Source organism: Ostrea edulis, chromosome 2, assembly GCF_947568905.1.
Source record: "Ostrea edulis chromosome 2, xbOstEdul1.1, whole genome shotgun sequence".
NCBI lineage: Eukaryota > Metazoa > Mollusca > Bivalvia > Ostreida > Ostreidae > Ostrea > Ostrea edulis.
In genome coordinates, this window is record NC_079165.1 from 61951632 (window position 1) to 61977755 (window position 26124).

The following is a 26124-nucleotide window of genomic DNA, read 5'->3' on the forward strand; positions in this document are numbered from 1 at the left end:
AATTAACACATGAAGACTCATACCTTGCAATTCCCTCATTATTTTGTTAAATACCTTTATAATTTGTACAACTATTGTTTCGCAGCCTTTGATGTACATTATCTTCGGATTTCTTCTCATAATCAGAGTTCCTCTGATTGGGTTTCAGCTCCTCTCTTCCTGTTTCACTAAACTCAGTGGTTTGATAGTTGGTAACTGAATTCTCATTAATCGTGTTGTCCTTGCCATTATTATGATCCCCAGTTTGGAAAGTGTTTCCCGTTGATGTGGACAAAATAGTAGAATGTTTCAGCTGAACTACAAAAAGTAAATGAACAAGTGCTAATTAACCGTCACAGAAGTTTCCCAAAGTTCCCCCATCTCATAAGTGGTACATTTTGCTCGAGTAAGCCGAGCTGAATCCTTCAATCGACACGCATAATATATATTGCAAGCTTACGTTACAAGTCTTGATATATAGAGAGTGAAAAATTAGAAAATAAGAGCAAGTCCAAAACAGGAGGTCAAAGAACGTACGTGTATACACGTGTATGCATATGTACCTCAGCAAACGAATGATCTTACATGTAGATTTTTGTAGAATGTAATTACATGTACCTATGATGTCAATGTCATTTCACTTCCACTTCTCCATATGAGTGAACAATTCTCGAGTTAAACAATATTCAATCAATTTCTCTCATTCATACGACAGCTACAGGGATTTAAATCTTAGCCAATCAGAATAGTGTGCACGTGCTTGCGCGCGTCTGTAAGTGATTTTGTCGACACTAATTGGAAGAAAGTCTGGAAATATATCCGCAACATAAAATTCAAAACATTTCATTAATCGCAAAAGATCAATACTTGATTTTATATGTTAAAAATTACAACACATTCACGCGCTCGCGACTTACCAACATTTATTAGGCATTAATATCATAACCTGCAGTGAAAACTTCATTTTATTTGAATATTTTATCAGACAGTCATGGCCATTTTAGTATCCCTACAATGTGCTTACACATACGCACATGGATACGACTCAGCACTTACCTATTGTTTGTGTCATTCAACGTGCATTCGTACCATATACCTATAATAAATTTTATGTTTCCGTCATTTATTTGGAAGTTATGGTGATTTTATAATTGACGGAAGTTTTGCTTTTAGAGTTTCATTTAATATTAGCTGCTATGACGTTATCATGCATTAAAAAAAAAGAATTAAAAATAATTTCTTGTTTAATAATCTTTATTAATAAATTCCCATGCAAAACTCAATTTCTTCAGAATATCGTTTCATACACTGTACATGTATGCCATTTTTAATGTTATTCTGGTTATTTCCATGATGAAATGGAAAAGAAGGTGTTGCACGTCTCATGTTAATTTTCCTAAGGGTGTGGAATGAAAGATCGATAAAATTAAGTTATTCAAATATATGATAAAACCAATTGGAACGTATCTCTTGAGTCAAACATTTTTAAAAATAAGTTTAAAAGACGTGTATTGACAATAATTAGCCAAAATATTTCGAGTTTAAGTCAAGCAATAAGCGATTTATATGAATTTTATAGTTAAAATTGAGGAGTATCCTCGAATTTCAGGAAAAAAACTCTCCGTGAAAAAAAAAAATTAGCATGAACATGTTCTTCGAATTTTCTTCTTTAAAAAAACTGTCGCTTTGAAATTTTGTTTGACGAGGGCATTTTTTGTAAATTTTTGTACATGTTTGTAATGTCGTCGACTTTTCTATGTAAAGATGTTTTCTTTTTTAAAACGACTGGGTTCGAATCCCCCACGAACCCAATTTTTTCATGTTACGTTTTTCATCTAGATTTTTTCCCCTTACTTCTAGTTTTTATAAATGCTTCATGTCAAATCTCTGTTTATTAATGTGTGTCGAGTTTGAAATAAGCTTCCTACCTGGACACTGTTTAGTTTGTGAATAGGACTCGCAACAAACACGCCGAACACAGCATGCAATACCTGTGTTTTAATAGTCAAGGTTGCTAACAAGAACTTGTTTCATTTTCTGAATGAAAGTTGCTGACAAAGGCATGGTGGCTTTTACGAAAATCATTGTGAACTTTGCATAGCTTGGGAAGAAAAACGTTAAGGCCAAACAAGATTGATAACCGTTAAACACTTTGAGTGGAGAAGATGATATGTATTTCAGTAGCAGATTGGTATGGGGAATCAATTTTTACATGTGAATGTACTGTTGAACTTTATTATTGCGTTTTGAACTTCCCATATTTATACCCCCCGCAACAAGTTGTGGGGGGGGGGGGGGGGGTATACTGGAATCGGGTTGTCCGTCTGTCCGTCCGTCCGTCCGTCTGTAGACGCACTGGTTTCCGGACTCTAAAGCATTATCCTTTCCACCTACCGTCACCATATCATACATATGGACTACCCATGGGATGAAGATGTTCCCTATCGATTTTGGGGTCAAAAGGTCAAAGGTCAAGCGCACTGGACATCGAAGTAGCAATATGGTTTCCGGGCTCTAAAGCGTTATCCTTTCCACCTACAGTCACCATATCATACATATGGACTACCCATGGGATGAAGATGTTCCCTATTGATTTTGGGGTCAAAAGGTCAAAGGTCAAGCGCACTGGACATCTAAGTAGCAATATGGTTTCCGGGCTCTAAAGCGTTATCCTTTCCACCTACAGTCACCATATCATACATATGGACTACCCATGGGATGAAGATGTTCCCTATCGATTTTGGGGTCAAAAGGTCAAAGGTCACGCGCACTGGACATCGAAGTAGCAATATGGTTCGGTTTGTCATGCCATTTGTTTTTTACACTCAGAAAAGAGGTAGTTTATACCTATTACCAACACCCTTTGGGAGATTGGGGTAAGCGGGGGGTATTCTTAGTGAGCATTGCTCACAGTACCTCTTGTTTGTTTTGTGGTCAGAGTCATGTACAGTTGTCAACTGTTGGTTGTAGAAAATAATACATACGAGTATTTTAGACTGTAGTAGTATAGCATATTAAATATTTGATACACTTGTAACATGTAACCGTATACATTGTTACTGATACTCAAAAGAGAAAAAAAGACAATTTAATGTTCACGAGTTCAAAAATTATGTTTAGACTACATGTATAATCTATTGACACACAAAATGTATTAGGCTTGTCCTTAGTACAGGGAAATCCTACAGGATGGCAAATACGCAATAAGAGTATAAATATGAATGAAGGTCAGTTCTACGTCACGAGTGTTGGCAAGGTGCTCCGACTAGGGGAAGTTGGTGCAACACCCTCTTTACATTGTTGAAATTTACATAGAAAATATGTTCACTTTTAAGAATGCTACAAAACTAATGCGATATACAATAGATATTAATCTGAGAAAATAGCAAGCTCCTTTATAATATTTGCACATTACAGTTGGTTTCAATGTAGTACATGTAGCATTTGTTTATGTATAATGGAATCAAACATATCACGTGAGCAAGTAGTTTACGAAGTTCGCTTTCCGGCATTCATCTTTATTCCAAAGCCGCCCTTTTTTCTTGTATTCACGTATTTTCATTACAGTTAGAATGAAGAAGTATTGGGAGACATGATTATACATGTATATAATTCCATATGCATGCAATATGCGTTTTCCTCACAATTCTTGACAATTTATTTGAAAGAGCATCTGCAAATCAACGGTGGATAAAAATTCAACACGTATAAATTACATCGCGTGTAAATGGAATGCATTTCAATTTCAACAGTATGTATACATGTATGTTACGTTAAGTCTTGCTTTCAAGACAAGTGATAATACATGTGTATATGGAAAATAACAGAAGAGTTCACCTCTCTAATAGTCAGTGTTTCATTTAGTATTATGATGGAAAACTATATATCATCTAAATACAAACTGTTATCTAATTGTATATAAGGTATTGTTAACCCATGTACCTAACGGAGTGGTGCTCGATATGAAACAAAACTAGGAAGAATTGTTTTAGCACACTAAAACTGATTTATCCCCTTTCATAGTTTTTTTAAAAGAACATTTTAGGGATAATATTTTAAGTGGAAAATTAAGAGTTACGGTACATCTTAGTCACCTATAAGTATGTGTTCTTCAACCAAAGAACGGTGTTGTGAATATATGATAATAAATGAAACTGGCAAACATACCAAATATCAAAAGCCTATGTGAAAATACACAAAAATGTTACGTATATGGTCTGGGCACCCCCCCCCCAATTATTTGACCTTTACATAAAAGGTCAAACGTCTTCGAAAATGGCACGCGACAAACTGTCTTATCATGGTTACCAACATACCAAACATCAAAGGTCTAGTCTAAAAAAACTTCTAGTTGACATTTGAATAAAGTCATCAAAATGGCACTCCACACACTGATATCAAAGATCGACCTATGTCAAAAGACAACAAGAGGCCAACAGGCCTTATCGGTCACCTGAATACTATTGAAAATGTATCACTACTTCCATGGGCTATGAAATCTAGAAAAAAATTCCTGTTCTGAATATTTAAGCTAAATTCTAATTGTTCAGCAACAGTATAAAACAAGGCGTGTTCTTAAAACTTCACTGCCTTCAAAAGTGCATGGACAGATGAAAGGCTTTAAATAATAGGTGTATTAACATAAAAACATCAAAACATATGACTAATTTATACTCATCCTTAAGTCATAACCCTGGGTTTTAATTGAAATTCACTTTTTTCTACATCCTTTCCTGCTATTCCTAAGTATGCATTTAGATTTTATACAGTATCAACAAACTTACACATAAATACTATATACTAAGTTTGGCCCCACCCCGGGGTCAGAACCTTTACCCTGGGGATCATCAAATTTACAATTTTGGTAAAAGACTACCTCTTCTATCCATTTAGTGTTTATTTAGTATCGACAGCACTAAAGAAGATGTTATTTAAGTGTTTTACACATAAACACTATATAACAAGTTTGGCCCCACCCTGGGGTCAGAGCCCCTACCCCGGGGGTCATGAAATTTACAATTTTGGTATAGGCCTCCCTGTTCTCCATCACCATGCATTTAGTTTTTCTTACACGTGTGCGGTTCTTGAGAAGAAGATTTTTGAAAATTGTTCAATTTTGGGCAGTTTTTGCCCCGCCCCTATGACCCCAGGAATCCTGAAATTTACAATTTATGTTCCCCTTGTTCCAAAGATGCTTCATACCAAATATGAAAAGAATTGAAATGGTAGTTATCAAGAAGTTCAAAAAGTCTATTGTTCACACATTCAATAACTGACCATTCTGGCCCCACCCTGATAACCCTGGGAATCCTCATCAAATTTACAATTTTGGTAAAAGACTACCTGCTCTTTCTAAATATCTATTTAGTTTCAATATAGTATCAACAGCACTAAAGATGTTATTTAAGTGTTTTACACATAAACACTATATTCCAAGTTTAGCCCCGCCCTGGGGTCAGAACCCCTACCCCGGGGATCATGAAATTTACAATTTAGGTAGAGGCCTTCCTGCTCTCCATCACCATGCATTTAGTTGTTCTTACGCGTGTTCGGTTGTTTAGACGAAGATGTTTTTAAATTGGTCAATTTTGGGCAGTTTTTGCCCCACCCCTAAGGCCCCAGGGGTGCAGGAATCCTGAAATTTACAATTTATGTTCCCCTTGTTCCAAAGAATTGGATTGGTAGTTATCAAGAAGAAGTCAAAAATGTTCAATTGTTAACGGACGATGGACGACGACGGACGACAACCGATTGCAATAGGTCACCTGAATTTACTGAGGTTACCTTAAAAAGCTAAGGTCAGGACAAGACATTCCCCCAAATCATATTATTTGACCTTTATATAAAAGGTCAAGATAAAACAAGGTAAGTGGCACACTTGTCTTATCATGGTATACCAAATATCAAAGGACTATTTTAAAATACAACATAATTATCGTTCGGACAAAAATCCCGCCCAAAATTCTATTATTTGACCTTTACATAAAAGCTCAAGGCCAAAGGTAATCAAAATGGTACGGGACACATTCTCTTATCATGCTGTACCCTAATATCAAAGGACTATTTCAAAACACAAAAAAGTAGTAACCCAGACAAACTTGTATGAGAAGCAGAAGAAGTCACACCAAAACAATATGCCCCACTTCTGGAAAGGCGAGATACAATAATACTTATTTCAGGAATTAGAAGTTTCTTTTATCAAGCTAATATTGACAAGAATATTTTATGGTCCTAAATTTATTCAACATATCATCAACTGCTGCTCACTACCTCAGAATACATCGTGACAGAATATTTACTCCTGTAGTTTAGTTATGTTTCCTTTCTATTGGCTATTCTTATACATGTACTTAGACACTGGTTAGTTGTTCATTACATTATACTAGTATTGTTGATTTCATTGTACAGTATATTCTCTTTTGCTATGGGTCAGAAGTAACAGATATATGTTTTGGGGTTTGTTCACAATTTCTGTACATTTTTGGACCAAATCTGGTATCCCACAACAATCAACAAAACTGACACCGAGGTTCCGAAGAACGTAACCAGAATGACTGACACATAGTTTCTATGTCTGTGTTTCCTTGGCTTTTGATAAAAACCGTCTTCGGATTTCTTGTCACGATCAGAGTTCCCGAGGTTGGGTTTTACCCCCTCCCTTCTTACTTCGCTAAATAAGTAGCTGGAAAGTTAGTATGTGTAATACCAGAATCCTCATTAATTGTCCTGTCCTTGATATCACTGTGACCTCTGGGTTGAAAATTTTTTCCTAATTGCGTGGTCAAAATTGTAGAATCTTTAGCCTCAACTGCAAAAGGATAATAAATGTGTTATCAAAGTACTTTAAATTGTAATTAAATTACGTGTGTAGTATAGGTAGGATATATAATCGTAATGTGATAATGGGCTCATATCATTAACATTTTCCATATCATTTCTTCAAAGTAATTGTGTTTCCCAATTCAAAGAAATCTCTCCCCAAGCTTATTCCAGACTGCGTCACCAGACTGCTAAAAATCTCAAGGGCGAAGCTCATAATATTTTGATCTACACGTATATATTTTTTCATGTTCTGTGTGTATACGAGAGAGAAGAGACCCACAGGCCTTATCGGTCACCTGAATACAAGTGAAAAAGTATCATTACTTCCATGGGCTATGAAATCTAGAAAAAAATGTTCTGTTCTGAATATCGAAGCTAAATTCTAATATTCAGCAACAGTATAAAACAAGATGTGTTCTTAAAACTTCACTGCCCCCTCAAAAGTGCATACAGTGATGAAAGGCTTTCAAGAACAGGTGTATTAACATTAAAACATCTGCAAGTATGCATTTAGATTTTATACAGTATCAGCAAACTTACACCTAAATACTATATACTAATTTTGGCCCTACCCTGGGGTTCAGAACCTAAGCACTCTTGGGATTATCAAATTTACAATTTTGGTAAAAGACTACCTGCTCTATCCATTTAGTTTCAATTTAGTATAAATAGCACTAAAGAAGATGCTATTCAAGTGTTTTACACATAAACACTATATACCAAGTTTGGCCCCGCCCTGGGGTCAGAACCCCTACCCAGGGAATCAGGAAATTTACAATTTTGGTAGAGGCCTTCCTGCTCTACATCACTATACATTTAATTTTTCTTACACATGTGCAGACTAGAGAATATTTTTTAAAATTGGTCTATTTTTGCCCCGCCCCTAAGGCCGCAGGGGTGCAGGAGTCCTGAAATTTACAATTTGTGTTCCCCTTGTTCCAAATATGTTTCATACCAGATTTGAAAAGAATTGGAATGGTAGTTATCAAGAAAAAGTTAAAAATGTTTATTGTTCACACATTTGATAACTGACCATTTTGGCCCCACCCCGATACCAAAACAACTACTGGGATCATCAAATTTACAATTTTCGTAAAGGACTACCTGTTCTTTCTAAATATCTATTTACTTTCAATTTAGTATCAATAGCACTAAAGATACCGGAGATCATGAAATTTACAATTTTGGTAGAGGCCTTCCTACTCTACATCACCATGCATTTAGTTTTTCTTACACGTGTGGGGTTCTTAAGAAGATTTTTGAAAATTAGTCAATTTTGGCCCCGCCCCTAGGGCCCCGGGGGTGCTGGAGTCCTGAAATTTACAATTTATGTCCCCCTTGTACCAATGATCCTTCATACTGAATTTGAAAAGAATTGGACTGGTAGTTATCAAGAAGTTAAAAATGTTCAATTGTTACCGCACGACGACGGACGAAAACCAATTGCAATAGAGGGAGAATGAGGGGGAGTGTTGTTTTATCTATGTGGACAGAAATATACCATACTTAGCTTCTATGATTACCACTTACAATGTAGGCTGGTGTTGTGTATTATATATATATATATATATATATATATATATATATAATCAACGAGTAAGGTAGAAATTAATTGGTTTCTAAATATATGGAACTTATACAGAATACACTTAAAGGTCAACCCATTCCTTAAACGTTTTCACATAAGAATAATTTTTGTTTCGATCATCCAGGTAGATACGACATCGTTAATTTCAACCCCGTAAATTTTTATTGTTATCTGCCCTTTAGGCTAACCTGATATTTCAATATGGCGGCACGATATGAAAATGATTCGGAAGATTGTATTCCTGAAATAGATATATCGCTTAGTTTTAATGTGCAGCCCTGCCAGTACGAACCAGTTGTACAGCGAGACGCACCCTCACTACCGGAAAACGATAGTAATTCAGAAAACAGCGAGGATCAATCGGACGAATGCCCTTCACCTGCTCACCATCTGATATGCAATGGTTTGTTAATTTAGGCTAATTATTTATATGAGACTTTTAATGAAAACGAAACGATTACTCAAAGCTCATGCAGTAGTGCATCAGCATGTATTTTTAAGACTAGTCTACTATTATTCTAACAGGTAATCATAAAGGCTAATAATTTCATCGCAATGCCCTCAAGAAGGGAGTCCAAATGTTGTCGTGCATAGGATTGAAGAGGTGGGCGTGTCCTGCATCACAGATCACGCAAATTGTCTCAACAGATAGGTTATAAGAACAGCTTATTATGAGTGCATACAAAATAAAGGTCCCTTGGAGGAGGGGGAATTGATTCACAAGTATGTATTTAGTTATGATTACTCAAAGTTAATATTGATAACGGGGGGGGGGAGGGGGGGGGGGGGGGGACTCGGTCTCCTGATTCACTATGAGCCATAGTCATAATGAACCTCTCCTATTTGAATATCTAAACCCACTGAATGGTTGACCCTTTTATGCACTTCCTTTCAAATAAACATAAAATGTGCCTCGATCAATTTCTTATGATTTATCTTTACCTATTTTACTGTTTAACCATGTGCACATTTTAATTAATTCCTGAAAAATCATTCATATTTAAAGTACCTCCCCCATTTTTTTTTTGTTTGATGAAAGTCATCAATTATATTTGAAAAATTTAAATTCTTTTTAATTTTTTAACAGATTTTGCAGACATCGTGCATATTGGAGATCTGGTAATAGCTTGGGAAAAACAATCGGAAAGTTCTTCTATCTTGCATTGTGACTATAATAAGAAATCATTTCAGCACAACAGAACTGTGGATTTAAATACCCTTTGATATTAATTTAAATGTGTGATAAATTTTTAATGCATTTTTCATAAGTGATATAAATAAATAAAAACAAGTAAACATAGTTTGATGTTCAGTTTTTATATTGTACATAATATATAACATCAATTTACATATATGTAATCTGGGTTAAATCCAAAAGGTCTACAGGCCACAGTCACCTAGTTTGACTCATGTTGGTAGGAATTTGTGATCGGGGCAGGATAATTACCAACAACATCCATTATATTAACTTCCTGGAGTTTCTGTAGGGGCCAAACTGATCACTTCCTGCATCAATTCAAAGGCTTAATCTGAAATACACATTCATATGTCTGATTATTTAATACCAATGTTCTTTAATATTTTCTTCATTGAAATTGCTAATTCATTCAAGTATTTCAAATAATTTAATGCAAATGGTAGATAAACATGAAAATAAGTATGCCAATGGTCAAAATTGGCCTACATGTAAAATTTGTACATATATTTTGTTTCTTTTTCCAACAACTGAATTTATTTAATGATAAAGTCAAGTTTAATTTTTCATCTCATAATTATAAGAATATTATAAAAATATGGTTGTAAGAAATATTCATTTATTAAATTCATAATTTATTTATTAAGTAAATTGTAAAATTGCTCTTTTTTGGTTCTGCAACTTAATTGGGAATTTTGCATAGTATCAGCATGGATACATTGCGCACATATATATACTATAGTACTTGCCTAGATGGTCGAGCAGTCAAGCGCGCTGGTTACGTGCTGCTAGGAGATTTGGTTCCGCAGGTCGTGAGTTCAACCCCGGGTAGGGGCGGAAGTGGGTATCTAAATAAAGTGAAATTTTCTGTGCTTTATATCAAATATTTCTTCACTTAGGGCAGTTATGTTCATTCAAGAGTTCATTGCTATTTATGTGCTTTATATATATATATATATATATATATATATATATATATATATATATAAACTGCAGAAAAAGTCCATGGTGTAGGTATTTTAAAAGTAGAGAACATATATCCAATGACAACTAAGTATATATGCTTCACATTAATTAATCAAATGTGGATCATGTGTACTTAGTCATGTTGTATGTATATATCATAAGTATACTGGACTAGTGCTGTTTTTATTGTACTACTACTTGTGTAGATTTTTCTATACCTATTTCTTGATTTTATATTAATTATACTTGAGCGAAAACTCAGTACAACTATGTGTACCTATATTTAGTTGTTTTAAAAATCGTTTACCTTTATGGCATAAAAATAATATGAATTTTAGAAAATTTTAGAATTTGTTATGTTAGGCCAATAATTGTTGACACTGTATTGAGTTTGTATTCAAACTTAGTAACAGTATCGAGAGTAACATCATGGACAAGGTGTAAAAAATCTAAAGGGCATGTATGCAGAACACAAGTGAAAAAATATTCAGATTTTATACAAAGTTACTTAACATGCATTTTGGCCATGATTCTAATTCACACATTTGCAAAAGTTCACTTCAATCTAGAATAATATTCATAGATATTTGCCTGATATCCTTCACCTAACTTGTATACATGTACAAATGTATGTACATGTTTGTATGTATGTTATATGAACATTCAAAGTATCCATTAAATTTACACCAATATGTAATATTTTTGAAAACAAATTTGATAATACAATTCATGTCATTATGTGGCTCTAGTACAAATCTTGCAATCATTCCATATGTAGTTTGTGTAGTTATTTCATAAGTGTTTGTTCCATTCATGATTAAATCATTTTGAATGGCAGGATTATCAATGGAATTGGATGCATGTAAAAATTGTTGTTTTTGTTGATTGTCTTGGAATTGGGGAGGTGGGGGAAGAATGATTCGGACATTGTCATCAACTTCTAACGCATATAAACTAGGAACAAATTAATAAAAGTAACCTTCAGTTATGAATGACTTGTGTGGCTGAAGGGGAGGGGGTGTAATAAAAAATAAGCTTCAGTATGAAATAAGAATTTTGTGACGGGTGGGGGTAGAGGATATTCGTATAGACAACAAATAAATCGTTTCATACTATATTAATGTCAATAAAAAAGCCAATATGATTCACATCAAAACTTACGTTCTTTATGAAGGGGAAAGTCCAAATTTGTTTTCCGTTTTCGGCCCTTTGAGGCCTTTGTATCTACGTGTAGCGGTTTGTAATCAAAGAGAGTTGGGATTGCCTTTTTCTTTCATTTCATTCTTGAGTGTTCCATGGAAAGACCGTGTCTTGGACGGCTTATTATGTAGGAGGCGGCCAGTGTACCAGTTTAACTACCAAAGTAGGGATAACGCCGGGAGCCCTATGTGAACATAGGTGCCCAGCCTGAACGGGTGACCACGTTCTTAGGGGTGTAGAGACCTCTGCACATCTCACCTGTCTCCTGCGTGCTACCTGCTTTAATTAGCAAGTGCAGATCAAGCCTTAGATCCTCCTACAGTGGTTGCAACATGCACCAGCCTGAAGCAACCCCTCCCTTGGTAGGAGGTGGATGTGGCCCCAGCTATGAACTAGCCGAGAGCCCCACGAAATAAACTTTACTAACTTATTTAAGAAATTACTATTTTCATGAATATTGACTGACCCTTGACCTATGCAAATGGTCATCTGGAGGGTATACCTTAACTACCTGCCTCCTGCTTTAGTAGCAGCTGAGAGGACAGCCGGTTTTGACGCAGAATTAGTGATCCAACTACCCCAACGCACTCCCCAGTCCGCCACAGACATTGGGACAATGTCCCCCACAATAAATTTGATATACACTAGTGCCCTGAATACTTGAACTTAAAAACTACTTATCTAGCCGACCTAGGCATGTATGTGAATTACCTAACTTAACGCAGGAGTAAAAGTAGAAAATGGCTGTCTGACCAAACCATGGAATAAAAAGGGGGTCACTGAGGGGAATGGGTGGTGTTTTAGTCTTGGGAGACGAAAGATTGTAACCCTGCCTGTAGATTATTGAGAAATACTTGGTTTCCCAGGTTAGATAAATAGGTACCATCTTGACTGAATAACGGTATTTCTGAGAACTTGATATTATGATCATGATCTATACAAGAGGCCCATGGGCCTAGAATCACTCTTCTGATACACTGTAGAACAGTAAAAATTATCACTAACCAAGATTCATCAATTAACAAAGTTTGATTATGTTAAGTCAAATAGTACCTGAAAATTTAAATGTAACTGTCCAAAAGTAGGTCACTGTGACCTACTTTTGGTCGACACACTGTAGACTCAAGATGCATCAACTGACAAGTCAAATAGTATAGTATTCAAATATAGCCGTCAAATTCCAAAAGAAGGCCACAGTGACCAACTTTTTGGTCGACACACTCCAAAGATTCAAGATGCATCAACTGACAAAGTTTGATAATTGAAGTCAAATAGTATATGAAATATTCAGATATAAACGTCAAATTCCAAAAGTAGGTCACAGTGACCTACTTTTTAGTAACACACTCTGAAGACTCAACATGCATCAACTATCAAAGTTTGATAATTGTAAGTCAAATAGTATCTGAAATATTAAAATATAGCCGTCAAATTCCAAAAGTAGGTCACGGTGACCTACATTTTGGTCAACAAACCATGAAGACTCAAGATGCATCAACTGACAGTTTGATGATCCTAGCTTTCATAGTGTCCAAAATATGCATCTAAAATTGAAAATGTGAAATTTGAATGTCTGCAAAATTCAAAACGTAGGTCACTGTGACCTACATTTTTTATAAATATGTTTCGAGGCCTCTAGACGCATTAACTTACAAGGTTTGATGATTCTAAACATCTCGGTATCTGAAATAACAACCTAAAATGTATTCTTAAACGATTAGCCATAAAATTCAGAAAGTAGGTCATGGTGACATACTTTTTACATGACGCACTTTAAGGTCCCATGATCCATCAACTGACAACTTTTGATGATCATAGGCTTAAAAGTGTCCAAGATATGCATCAAAATCCATTTAATAATAATTGCCTGCGAAATTCAAAAAGTAGGTCACCATGACCTACTTTTGAGACAACATGATATTAGGACCTAAGATGCATCAACTGACAAAATTTGATGATCCTAGTCCATATCCTAAGCAAAATATCAAAGTTTTAACAAAACAAAATTTAAGGTCAACTTTGAAGTGACCTTGAGACCACACCCTTTGCCTCAGGATGATGCCTTGAACAATTTTTTATCTACAACTTATCCTTATGCTTATGCATAAGTTTGGTGATAATTTGCCCAGTGGTTCTTGATTTTTTAGCAACCACTACTTTTGTTTGCATTTTCGTAATTACCTCCCCTTGTTAAAGGGTCACAACCCTAGTTTTAGTACAAATGTAAGCCCTTGGGCCAAGGATACCCTGTGACAAATTTGACAAAAATTGGCCAAGGAGTTCTTGAGATATAGCCCTTTTCCCAAAAAGTTGATGCACACCGCACGCCAGACATATGGCCATATGATTAGCTCTTTGAGCCTTCGGCTCAGAAGAGCTAATAAAAACCTTGAACTTCCTTGACCATGAACTTGAGCATTTGTTTGTTTAGCCTTAGACGTCTTTTGTTGATTTTGGGCCCATCCTTTAAGGATACATGATACATGATGCCAATAACGTCTAGCAAGTAAGCCTGACTAGATGAGTTTGGTTGTTGGTCACAGTGCATTGAATCATGTTGGCTAGGGATTGGGTAGTGATGTCGGGGGAAGTAAGATCGTTTGATCTAACATGGAAGAGCAGGAAGTCTGGAGGGGGGCATTATTGACCATGTTTGAGATGTCTTTTGCACTTGATTCCACTTAAGGCCCCAAACACCGTTCCAAGTGATCCTTGCTGGTAGGTTGAGGTCAGAGCCCCCTGACCTGTGCTGTGCTGCCAACCCAGCCCAATACGGGACAGATGATACGATTATCCAGATAGACACACCTGGAATACTTGGTTTGAATTAGACATGTGATAAGGAACCTTGACATATCTATAGGGGTGGTAATTGGTAGAATTAATACTATGAAAAGATTAATCTAGGAGATGGGGCGAATGTAGGTCAAGTAGGCATTGGAATGCCAGCGCGGCATAGCTTTAATCTGAGTGTCTGGAACCCCCCTGTGTTATGAACTATAATTTGAATATGTAATTCCGGAATAATGCGTTGGTTCTTATATTAGTATTGACATGCGCATGAATACACAATAATAAAGTAGTTCCTAAAATGGCAGATACCACGTTGTTTAATTTCTGCTGTTGTTGACCGAGTCAATCCTGTTCTGCCGAGCAGACATAACACCCTGCTTGGCCAACTCGGTGGCCATACCTATACGAAAGCTGTGAGACCTGTAATATCCTGGTACCTCAAGCATGAAAGGCATTTTTGTAAAATGGATTGAAATTGAAAACGAGTTATAGGTTTGCCATTGATATGTACTAGCAGAGTACTTGTGATGCTAGGTCTTGATTTAACGCAAGACCTGACTAAGTTTACTGGACAGAAAGCTCTGATGGTTTGCTTGTTAATTGTCACAGTGGTTAACCGTTCTAACTGATCGGTTTTAGACTTGGGAATCGTGAGTGAAATGTGGCCAGATGACTGGACAAGTAGGTCGGATAGCTGGATATGGAGCACTTCGCTAACTCGAAGCAACCCAAAATAAGTTAAACAATATGCAGCTGTAAATAGGGACGTTTCGTAAGGAGATCTGCAAATGGTTGCAAGACCTGAATAATTTTGGTAAGAAGCCGTAGTGAGATGGGGACTCTGGGGCCTTATTATGACTAGCGGAACTCCGGATACCTTGCAATGTTTTAGACACAATGTACATGTTTGTGGTGTCTGAATAACCTTTAAGTTTATGAAAGTGAGAGATGGCATTGATGTAAAGTTGGGCTGTTCTAAAGGCGCCTTCTCAAAGAGATAAGTAAGCTAGATAATGCAACAACTGATCTACGGGATCAGGCCATGTTTGAGGCAATTTGTACTGGGTGCGAACAATTTCAAACTGCTGTATTGCAGTGTTATAAGTCGAATGGGTGTTAGATGATAAAGAGTTGTATAAGAGTCTTGCTGCTTCTTCTTCTAAATGTCCCACATATGTCGGGGTAGGGAGTGGAAAAGAATTCTGCTTCTGGTGCGAGACGTCGGAATCTGGCCCACTGTGAACGAGATATTGAATCAGCAATAGAGTTAGATTTTGAGGGGATATAGGTAGCATGAATTTGGATATTGTGTTGTAAAGCAAGGAGCACGAGTTTCCGAACTAGGCACATGACTCGGGGGTATTTGCTTGTAGAGTTGTTGATAATGTGGACGACGGACATGTTATCGATGTGGAAAAGGAGTTTGGAATTTTGGAAATATTGGTGCCATAGGGTAAGAGCTACCACTACGGGGAAAAGTTCTAAGAAAGTCATATCCGTGGTAATGCCCAGTGTAAGGGCCAGGACCCCCATGCCCATTTGCCACTGAAATAGACCCCAAATCCACTCTGGTCGCACCCAGCACTGTCAGTAAATAATTGTATTGAATGGTCATCTAATGTGGGGTTTTTAATAACTGAAATACCATTGTAGCATTTCAGAAAACTAGCCCAGACCATAAGCTCTAGTTTGATGTTGACAGATACCCGAATTTTGTGATGTTGCTTTTTAACACCAATTGTGGCATTGATGAAGCGTCTGCAGGAAGCACGACCGGGGGCTACAACTCGACAGGCAAAATTCAATAGCCCAAACAGAGACTGCATTTGTTGCAACGTTACCTTCTTAGCCTGGAGGAGAGCTTAAATAGCATTGCGTAATTTGTGAAGCTTATCAGAAGGTAGTGACATGGTCATGTTAAGGGTATTGAATCTGATGCCAAGGAAAACCAAGTCAGTGGTTGGTTCCACAGTTTTATATTCGGCAATGGGGACCCCCAGGTCAACACACAGCGTTCTAAAGGTTTGCAAAATGTTGGCGCATTGTGGTGAATAGTTTGGGACGCAAAACAAAAAAATAATATAAATAATGTATAATTCAAGGGTTTTGGGAATGTTGCGGCGTGATCCAGTGCAAAAAAGAACGCAAATTGATCCCACAAGGAACAGCTGATTGAAGCTCGAAATGGGAGCATCTTATCAAATTAATAATGCCCTTGGAATTTAAAGCTCAATAGGTCGAAGTCTGCAGGATGTATAGGGATATGGCGAAAAGCTGATTTAATGTCGGATTTTGCAGTAGAGTTGGCTGCATCGTCGATGCCTGAATAATGAACGGAACAAGCTGTCGGGTCAATAAAGTCATTAACAGAATTTCCCTCTGGGTATGATATATGGTGAATAAGACGCATATCTCCATCCTTCTTGGGAACTAAGCCTATTGGGAATAGTTTGAGATTGGGGAAAAGTAAACTGTTAAAAGGCCCTGCAATGCGCTGAAGGGAGAGTTCTTTGGTGATTTTTTGTTGAGCTACTAACAAGTTGGACTGTAAGCTTGGTATATTGCGGCATTCCTTTGCCCCCCGTCGATCCAAGTATTGTAAACGAAAACCAAAAGTGAAACCTTGTAGTAGAAATTTAGCGTGCTGGTATCCTTGCAAATAATGAGCTAATGCGGCAGTATTAATTGGTGTGTGATCTAGCGAGTAAATTGAATGATTGCTTTGGACACTTACCTTTAGGGTGCTTGGCTCTGCATCGGCTGCACGCGTGGCTATATCGGCATCGGGTTGACTTTCAAGGGGGGGGGGGGGGGGGGGTCATTCATCCAGGACTCGACTTCTAATACCGGCTGAACGGTGGAAGGATGGGTACCCACGGCCTCCGGGGGCACTGTGGTGGTGACTACGGGCGGGGTCGTTTACGGGTCCCTCTTCCACGGGATGGTGATACCATGTCGTTGCCTTGTCTGGCATGCATACGTTGGGCTGTTTCCCTCGGCCTCGGCTCCTTTTAGGCCTCATTGTGTGTCGCTGGACGATAGGAAAGATGATTTGGGTGGATACCTGATGGTGATAAATCGGTGATGTGGCTCGATGGCAATGGATTCTCTAATTTTTTTGAAATTTCTTCTGATGTAAACCGTGGAGATTTTCCTGCTGAAGTGAATTTAACTCGTTCCGCGTTAGGCTTGTGGTTAGATAGTTCGAACGAGGTTGTTTCTTATACTGTAATAATTGGGATGGCCAATCTTCATTAATTGTGGACTATTTGATATACATCAAATAATCTTGATTAATAAAAGTAAACTTCAGTTATGAATGACTTGTGTGGCTGAGGGGGAGGGGGTGTAATAAAAATAAGCTTCAGTATCAAATAAGAATTCTGTGACGGGTAGGGGTAGAGGATATTTGTATTCAGAACAAATAAATCGTGTCATACTATATTAATGTCAATAGATAAGCCAATATGATTTACATCAAAACTTACGTTCTTTATGAAGGGGAAAGTCCAAATTTGTTTTCCGTTTTCGGCCCTTTCAGGCATTTGTATCTACGTGTAGCGGTTTGTAATCAAAGAGAGTTGGGATTGCCTTTTTCTTTCATTGCATTCTTGAGTGTTCCATGCAAAGACGATGCCTTGGACGGCTTATTATGTAGGCCTAACAGTCCCCAATAGAGCTTCGACGGCCAATAATTAATCCATTGTTTTTAATTTCCTCACCCAAACTCCGCAATTTTTGTGTGTGTAGGGAAACTAAACATTGTTACTCTCTGTCCATATTAAGTAACCGCATATACACCATATTTACTCGTTGTTTACCGGACGTCACCTGCTGATTAGCGTCTTTAGTTTCAATATGGCGGGTTCGTTTGAATGGGCATAACTCCCGCAATATTTTCTGCTCTGACACAGGTGCGCTATCTTTAACCGCGCGTATCGCGGATATATGACCAAAATGAATCGAACAAACCTGCACAATCATTTTATACGATCTAAAAGAAGCAAATACATACTTAATATAGAAAATGTTATATTTCGTTTCAGTTGACCTTTAAAACAATTAAAATCAGCTTAATTACGATACAAAATGAGAAATACCTTCATAAATCATATATACGATTCTTCACTGCATGCACGTCTCCATTGGTATTTAATGTGTTTTGCAAAGTGAGTTATTGATTTGTCTCATTGAAAATAGTTCCCATGTGTTTAATTCAATTAGAAAGAGTGCTAAATCTATAAGGACGGTAAGTGCTCATTATAAATGGATTTTTATTAAAGATGTGTACTTTCAGTTCACCAGGGTCTACATCACAGAATGCGATGCAAGTTCTATTAAAAACTGACCAACAAAAATAAATCTATTTTGATTGCTTGCAGAGCTTGTATTTTTCATTACCTGATATACATCCTGTAGAGACATTACAGAACTCTCGTGAACAGTAACAGACTCCGTCCAAACAACGACGACCAAATGATGGATAAGGGCACTGGTAGATACATTCTGGTCCATAGTAACCCAACATACATTCTGAAATAGACAATTTTCAAACATTCCTTAGATTTAGACGGTTAAAAATAACAGCAAATGGCTTCTTGTAATAACATGTACTTGTTCTTATTAACTAGTCGGAATAATCCGCCAAAATCAGTATTGATTACTGTTCGTTATCTTTACCTTTCGTGGAAAGCACGGGCTAAAATTCCCATGAAACACGTCAGAAATATTTGTATCAGATGTTAACTTAGAATATAAGGACACTTGAATCTTCTGTTTTTTATGACCTTGAATGGTGGTCTTTTGAGAAATATATAATTTACTGATTAATATATGTTGACGATATTTGTCCAGCCGTTTGAAAGACCACTCGAGAATGTTTCATCATTAGCTGTATTTAGTATAGAAACAAGAAAAAGAAATTACTTCACTTCCCGGTTCTTAAAACAGAAGTCATTCGCTCCGCCGAGCTTTGAAAGATCCTTTCATTCATTGCATAATTAGGGCTCTTCTCCTTTCTGTGGAAAGTCCTATTGATATTGTTCTGTTTATTATTAGGGCTTTCACGTTTCAGTGGAAAGACATTTTGATATTGTTCTGTTTCTTATTATTATTTCTTCTTTCAAAAATTGTTTTTTACGTCTCCAGACTTATCGAAAACCAAAGTAGACCATAATATTCTACATCTTGAAACATTCTCAGATTTCACCCTGCGTACTTGAACTTTGACCCCTAACAAACTTATGGGACTTTACGCAAAAAACCCTTGTTATCAATTCATCTCGAAAACCGTGTATGATAAGAGCATGAAACTTTCACTAAATTCTTTAGGCGATCAAGATGAAACGATGTAGTGTTTACTTTTAAGTTTTCGGTGATCCTTAAAGGGAGTTAATGACCCTGAAAGTTTACGATTTTTACAGGAAAATCTAAAACTCCTAGAATATAAGTCGTAGAAAGACAGAATCAACTGGAATGGAATACTTGACCTTTGACCTTGAAAATCAGGTCAAGGTCATCTAGAAACTATGAATTGAGCTCTTTCATTACCGTCTATAGCATGTAAAATACAGGTAAGGTATATGTATGATATGCATAAATAGTCACATACCAACTTATTCCAAATGAAAAAATAAACGGACCGAGGGCCATAACTAAGTGCAAAATCAACGGACCGAGACCAAATTCAAACTTGATCTGTAACTTGTTATGACAAAGCAATGTACCAAATATCAAATGAATATCTGCAAGTACATCCAAAAAAAGTCTGGAAAACTTATTATGCATGCTATTTTTCTAAGTCCAAGGGTCATAACTAAGTGAAAAATCAATGGACCGAGACGAAATTCGAACTTGATCTGTAACTTGTTATGGCAAAGCGACATACCAAATATCAAAGAAATGTCTGCAAGAACAGAAGAAAAAAGTGCGGACAACTTGACTGACGGACGGAGAGACGGACGAAGCGCAAACCTAAAGTCCCCTCGACTTCGTCGGTAGGCGACTAATAAACAACATGAATATTGATCATCCATATATTTTAGATATCTTACACCGGTACTATCTTTTAACTAAACAAGGTACAAAAGATGTTTTTAAAACACATATGCCCCCCATGGTGCAAAATTGAAAAGGGTAAACACATACATCATTTAATTGATAGTAGTATCATCAATTCAAAATATTGAGCAGACGGTATCTTCCTATGTCAAGAGTGAATTGACCATGTGACCTAAAAATCAATAGCGGTCATCTACTCCTTATGCTGTACCAGTGTACCAAGTTTGCTGTCAATCAAGCAAATAATTCTTAAAATATAGGAGACAATATATTACTATGTCCAGTTCAACTATTCACTTTTGACCTCAAAATCAATATGGGTCATATTCTCCTGAAGATGTACCAGTGTACTAAGTTTGATGTCTGTCAAGCAAAAGGGTTATCAAGATATTGAGTGGACAGTATATTATATGTCCATTTTGACCCTTGACCATGTGACCTCAAAATCAATAGGGGTCATCTCCTGAAGAAATACCGTGTACCAAGTTTGATGTCTGTCAAGCAAAGAGTTCTCAAGATATTGAGCGGACAGTATATTCCAATGTCCAGGTTAATGCTTGACCTTTAAACATGTGACCTCAAAATCAATAGGGATAATCTTCTCCTGGGGATGTACCAGTGTACCAAGTTGGATGTCTGTAAAGCAAAGGGTTCTCAAGATATTGAATGGACAGTATATTCCTATGTCCAGTGTGACCTTTGACCATGTGACCTCAAAATCAATAAGGGTCATCTCCTCCTGAAGACGTACCAGTGTACCAAGTTTGATGTTTGTCAAGCAAAGGGTTCTCAAGATATTGAGCAGACAGTATATTCCAATATCCGGTTTGACCCTTGACCTTTGACCATGTGACCTCAAAATCAATAGAGGTAATCTTCTCCTGAAGACGTACTAGTGTACCAAGTTTGATATTTGTCAAGCAAAGGGTTCTCAAGATATTGAACGGAAAATATATTCCTATGTCCAGTATGACCCTTGACCTTTGACCATGTGACTTCAAAATCAATAGGTGTCATCTTCTGAAGATGTACTGGTGTACCAAGCTTGATGTTTGTCAAGTAAAGTGTTCTCTAGACATTGAATGGTCAGTATATTCCTATGCCCAGTTTGACCTTAGACCATATGACATGAAAATCAATAGGGGTCATTTACTCCTTAGGATGTACCAGTGTGCCAAGTTTGATGTCTTTCAAGCAAAGGGTTCTAAAGATATTGAGCGGACATTATATTCCTATGTTCAGAGTAGATTGACCCTTGACCTTTTGACCTGAAAAACATTAGGGGTCCTCTTCTACTCATAACCAAACCACATATGAAATATCATTATCATCAAGTGAATGGTTCTCAAGATATTGTGGGGACAACATGTGGTCTACCGACCGACCGACAGGTGCAAACCAATATGCCCCTCTTCTTTGAAGGGGGGGGGGGGTATAAAAATAGTTTAGTTCTACTGGATTCCAAGTCAGATTGGTATCCATGACAACAGCAAAGAGGACAAAGTGCCTAAAAATACACTTCAAGGTGATATTGTACACTTCAAAATTCCATACACTGATTTTAAATATTTCATAAAACTATATGTAAATTCTGCTTGTCAAAGCTTTTGGGATTTTTGTGATACAAGTAAACTTTATTCTATTCAAAACAAAGTAAACAAATCGTGTAACATCGTAATGAAACGCCAAGACGAAATGATTATTTCAAGAATACGCATTGGACATTCTAAACAGAGAACCTCAGCCTGAATGCATATGCATATCTTGTGACTGTCCATTAACTATACATCACATTCTTTTAAAATGTAGTGATTTTACGCCTATACGAAATATACTTTTTAATAGTGTACAATCAATGAAAGAACCCCCCCCCCTTTTTTTTTTTTTTTTTTTTTTTTTTTTTTTTTTACAAATATCGACAATCATTATAATATACAATATTTACAAGAATGCGACTTTTACAGAAAAATTTAAAAACTTAATACAACTGTTTATATACACGATTTGTTTTTTGTATTTTAACCTGTTTATATACATGTATTTTTAACTTTTATGTCCGTCGGATGGGACGTTAAAGGGTGTCCCGTGTCAAGGATCACAACCACATTGGTTCGCAAAAGATCGTTTCCCCAATGTTCGAAAAAGAGTAGGCTCACTGGGGGCCATCATGGAAACCCAAACACTCACAACCAAACATAATTGAATAAGTTAACCGTCGTAAAATGGCTGAAATATTGCCAAAACGACGTAAAACGCCAATCAATCAATCTAATGTGTGACCGTTAAGGAATAGGAATCTATTGTTATACTGTTATACACGTGTTTGTACCGGTAGAGCGTTCGCTTCGGAACCGGAAGGCCGTGAGATCGAGTCCTGATTGTGGCATAGTCGATTTAACCCGAAGAACTATACAGGTAGTGATTGCTCCATCGCCAAACGCTCGGCATCTAGACTGATCGATTTTATATTGTTTAACGCCCCACTCGAGAATTTTTCACTCATATGGAGACGTCACCATTGCCAGTGAAGGACTGCAAAATTTAGGCCTATGCTCGGCCTTTGAGCAGGGAGGGGATCTTTATCGTGCCACACCTGCTGTGACACGGGACCTCAATTTTGGCGGTCTCGTCCGAAGGACCGCTTCATTTAGTCACCCCTTACGGCAAGCAAGGGGTACGGAGGACGTATTCTAACCCCGATCCTTCGGATATGACCTTAAAAACGGCGGTACCGTATGGTGGCAAGCATTGGCGCGTTAAAGAATCCTCACTACTACTGCCATAAGCGCCAAGCATTGGTCTTTTGTGTTGACGTCTTGCAATGAGTAAAAAATTCTCGTTGTGACGTAAAACAAACAAGGAATTAAAACATAGTCTTTTTTAATCATCGATATGATTAATGTACAAGTACAACGTAAAGCAACATACCAACACACCTCCTGGTATCATCCGACCACATGAAATCAGCTTTGCATTTTCTAGACTCATAGTTCTCCCTTAAAATAACATGATATACTTTGTTAATTGATGTCCTGTAGCATTAGAATGTATTTTTGGATGACTACAGTATAAACTCATATAAAACAAAGACTTACGAATATGTTGCGGGTGAAAAATAAGCCTGTATTAGAAGAATAATCAGTAGACGTGTTAACATATTTGGTAAATACTCTGTAAATAAATTCACTATTAATCTGGATATCAGTGTATGAAGTATGACAGGTGTTTAAGAAGTGTGAGAAGGAAATGCTTCATCGGGAAATTATTATTCTTATTACTCTACTTCATTAAAAGGTATTGGAAACGTGTGGATTGATATTATCACAAAAGGAAACAAGGAAACATACAAATATCATAAAATTTGCTTCATATCACGGAACCAGTATAGTTTTCAATGGTAATCATATCCCACTTTGACCAGAATGAGGGTATCAAAGTGAAAAAAGGGACTGCTTGAATAAACAAAATCCATTTTCCCTACAGTTATTTAGACTTTATTTAGATACAATAAAAGAGTTCGTGTTAGGGTTGAAAAAATTACATCATGCATTTGACTTTATTGCCATTAAATATTTTGCGATATTCAGCTACATGTTTTGCTAGATACAGCGCTGGCGTTGACAAGACTCTAGGCATCCATGGAGACGTAATCCTCCTTCTGTGTTCTTTAATCCATGTCAATATACTCACTGACTTGTGCCGAGGTTTACCAGTAGTCTTTTGTGCAATTTTTGAAGTTATTTGCCTTTCCTTATTTGTAATTCCCTCCCAATGCATCTCATTATGAGGAAGTCAATATTTTTTATTTGATTAATTGAATTTCCGATTCAGTTTCTGTAGTGTTACTTCCATCTCCAACCATCTCGTAGTCTGCTATTTCTTTTTATTCTATTTTTATTTTTTATTATTTTTCAACATTCTGTAAATAGTTCATGGTATATCTTCATAATATATACATGTAATATAGAATCACAGAAGTGTTTATTTCTTTTAGAGAAAGAGAGAAAGAAAGAAAGAAGGAGAGAGAGAGCTTTGAAAATATTTGGTTCCATCTGTTCCAAAGGGCATCAACATTTTCAGTATCACCATTTTTATAAGAAATTAATTTTTGTGTTTCATAGAATAACTTTAAAAATGATATTGCAAAACGCACACTCAATTATTTCTCTGTACACCTTGCTGTATAAATATATTTCACCAAAGGATGAGAATATTTTGTATACCCTTGTTTTTCTCAAGGATACCTACTATAAAAGACTTTTTTGTAAAGACTAGTTGACAACTTGCTCTCTGTTCTAAGTAAACTTCAAAATCAGCTAGAAATGATTGAACACAATAACATTCCCATATTATATGTCTATTGTTTCCTCCTCATTGTGACAAAAGCTACATATTTTTTAGTTCACTTTTTTGAAAATGAGTTTGTTACTAAAATTTTATTAAATGATATTATTGAAGAAGATGGTGGTTTTTTAAAGCTATGAAACTTTTTGTGATACTTATCCGAATGTGAAAATCAATTTCTTAGAATATGCAAGCAACGTTCATGCAATAAAGACATGGATTAAAAAGTCTTCCAAAAACTCCATTCATTATGTCAAACATATACAATGTACCGAAATGTAGAAAGTCCAAATGCTTTTATGAACTTCTCAACAAAAAATCCTCTGTGACAACAGGCAAAACAAGATGGAGTGAACTCTTAGAAATAGATAATACTGAGTGGAAAATAATCCACAAAATACCTTTCATAATGACAAAAAATAGTAAACTTCAATGGTTCCAATTTAGAATACTTATGTGTCTTATGTTACTGTTAAAGAGTTGTTTATTTAAAAAAAGTTTTCCCACCAATATGAATCATATGATTATAAAATAGAGATGTATCTGCAATAGTATTTGATTCTGTACCAGCAATTTGTAGTTCAATCCAGGATTTGAATACATCTATCCAAAGATTTCAAGAATAATTTGACATATTCAATCCCACAAGAAATGAACGTAGTTAGTTCAAAGCCAGGTATTAAGTTATTCATTCCCCTGTTTGTAGAAATAATTTGTCGTATCCAGAATAATTTCATTGATGCTATGAAAGATTTTAGATTAATCATCTTTAGACCCCCATCTTAATATTTCTTAACAAGGCCATCTTTTTTTACTCTTTGAGTTGAACCATTCCATACAAAGGAAAAGAACATTTTTTCTAATTCTTTACAATAAAACACAGATGGGTTGGGGATGGACATAAAAATATGATTCAATAGGGGTAGAACTAATGTTTTAATGACTGTAATCTTAGCAATGGGGGTTAAATGTCTTTTTCCCCATTGATTTAGAATGGATTTGATTTTTACTAATTTTGGATTATAATTTAGTTCAGGTATTTTGTGCAATTCAACATAAAAAATAATTCCTAACAGGGGGAATTTACTAGTTCCCCATTTGAGATTACTGTTGGGTAATAAAAACGTCATTACTGTATTTTATTTAGCCAATCCATACGGTGTGAGTTTTAGAATAA

General features: G+C 36.4%; 1 protein-coding gene across 1 annotated transcript; it reads right to left on the reverse strand.

Annotated features, from left to right (window-relative positions):
* Positions 1 to 46: 46 nt before the first annotated feature.
* LOC125648756 (uncharacterized) lies at positions 47 to 23782 on the reverse strand. Its single transcript, XM_056153419.1, has 5 exons — positions 23699 to 23782; positions 23532 to 23599; positions 18945 to 19076; positions 6686 to 6787; positions 47 to 297 (listed from the first exon to the last, which is right to left on the reverse strand). The coding sequence occupies exons 1-5, from the start codon at positions 23758 to 23760 to the stop codon at positions 47 to 49; spliced, it is 615 nt and encodes a 204-aa protein (XP_056009394.1). The 5' UTR covers positions 23761 to 23782.
* Positions 23783 to 26124: the final 2342 nt, after the last annotated feature.

Bases quoted from the DNA above. Each gene is read 5' to 3' on its own strand.
- LOC125648756 (XM_056153419.1), bottom strand. From the start codon at position 23,760: ATGTTAACACGTCTACTGATTATTCTTCTAATACAGGCTTATTTTTCA. The intron at 19,077-23,531 runs GTATGTTGCTTT...TGTCTATTTCAG, and splicing joins TGATACCAGGAGGTGTGTTG to AATGTATGTTGGGTTACTAT. The intron at 298-6,685 runs GTATTACACATA...TACTTTTTGTAG, and splicing joins GACAATTAATGAGGATTCTG to TTCAGCTGAAACATTCTACT.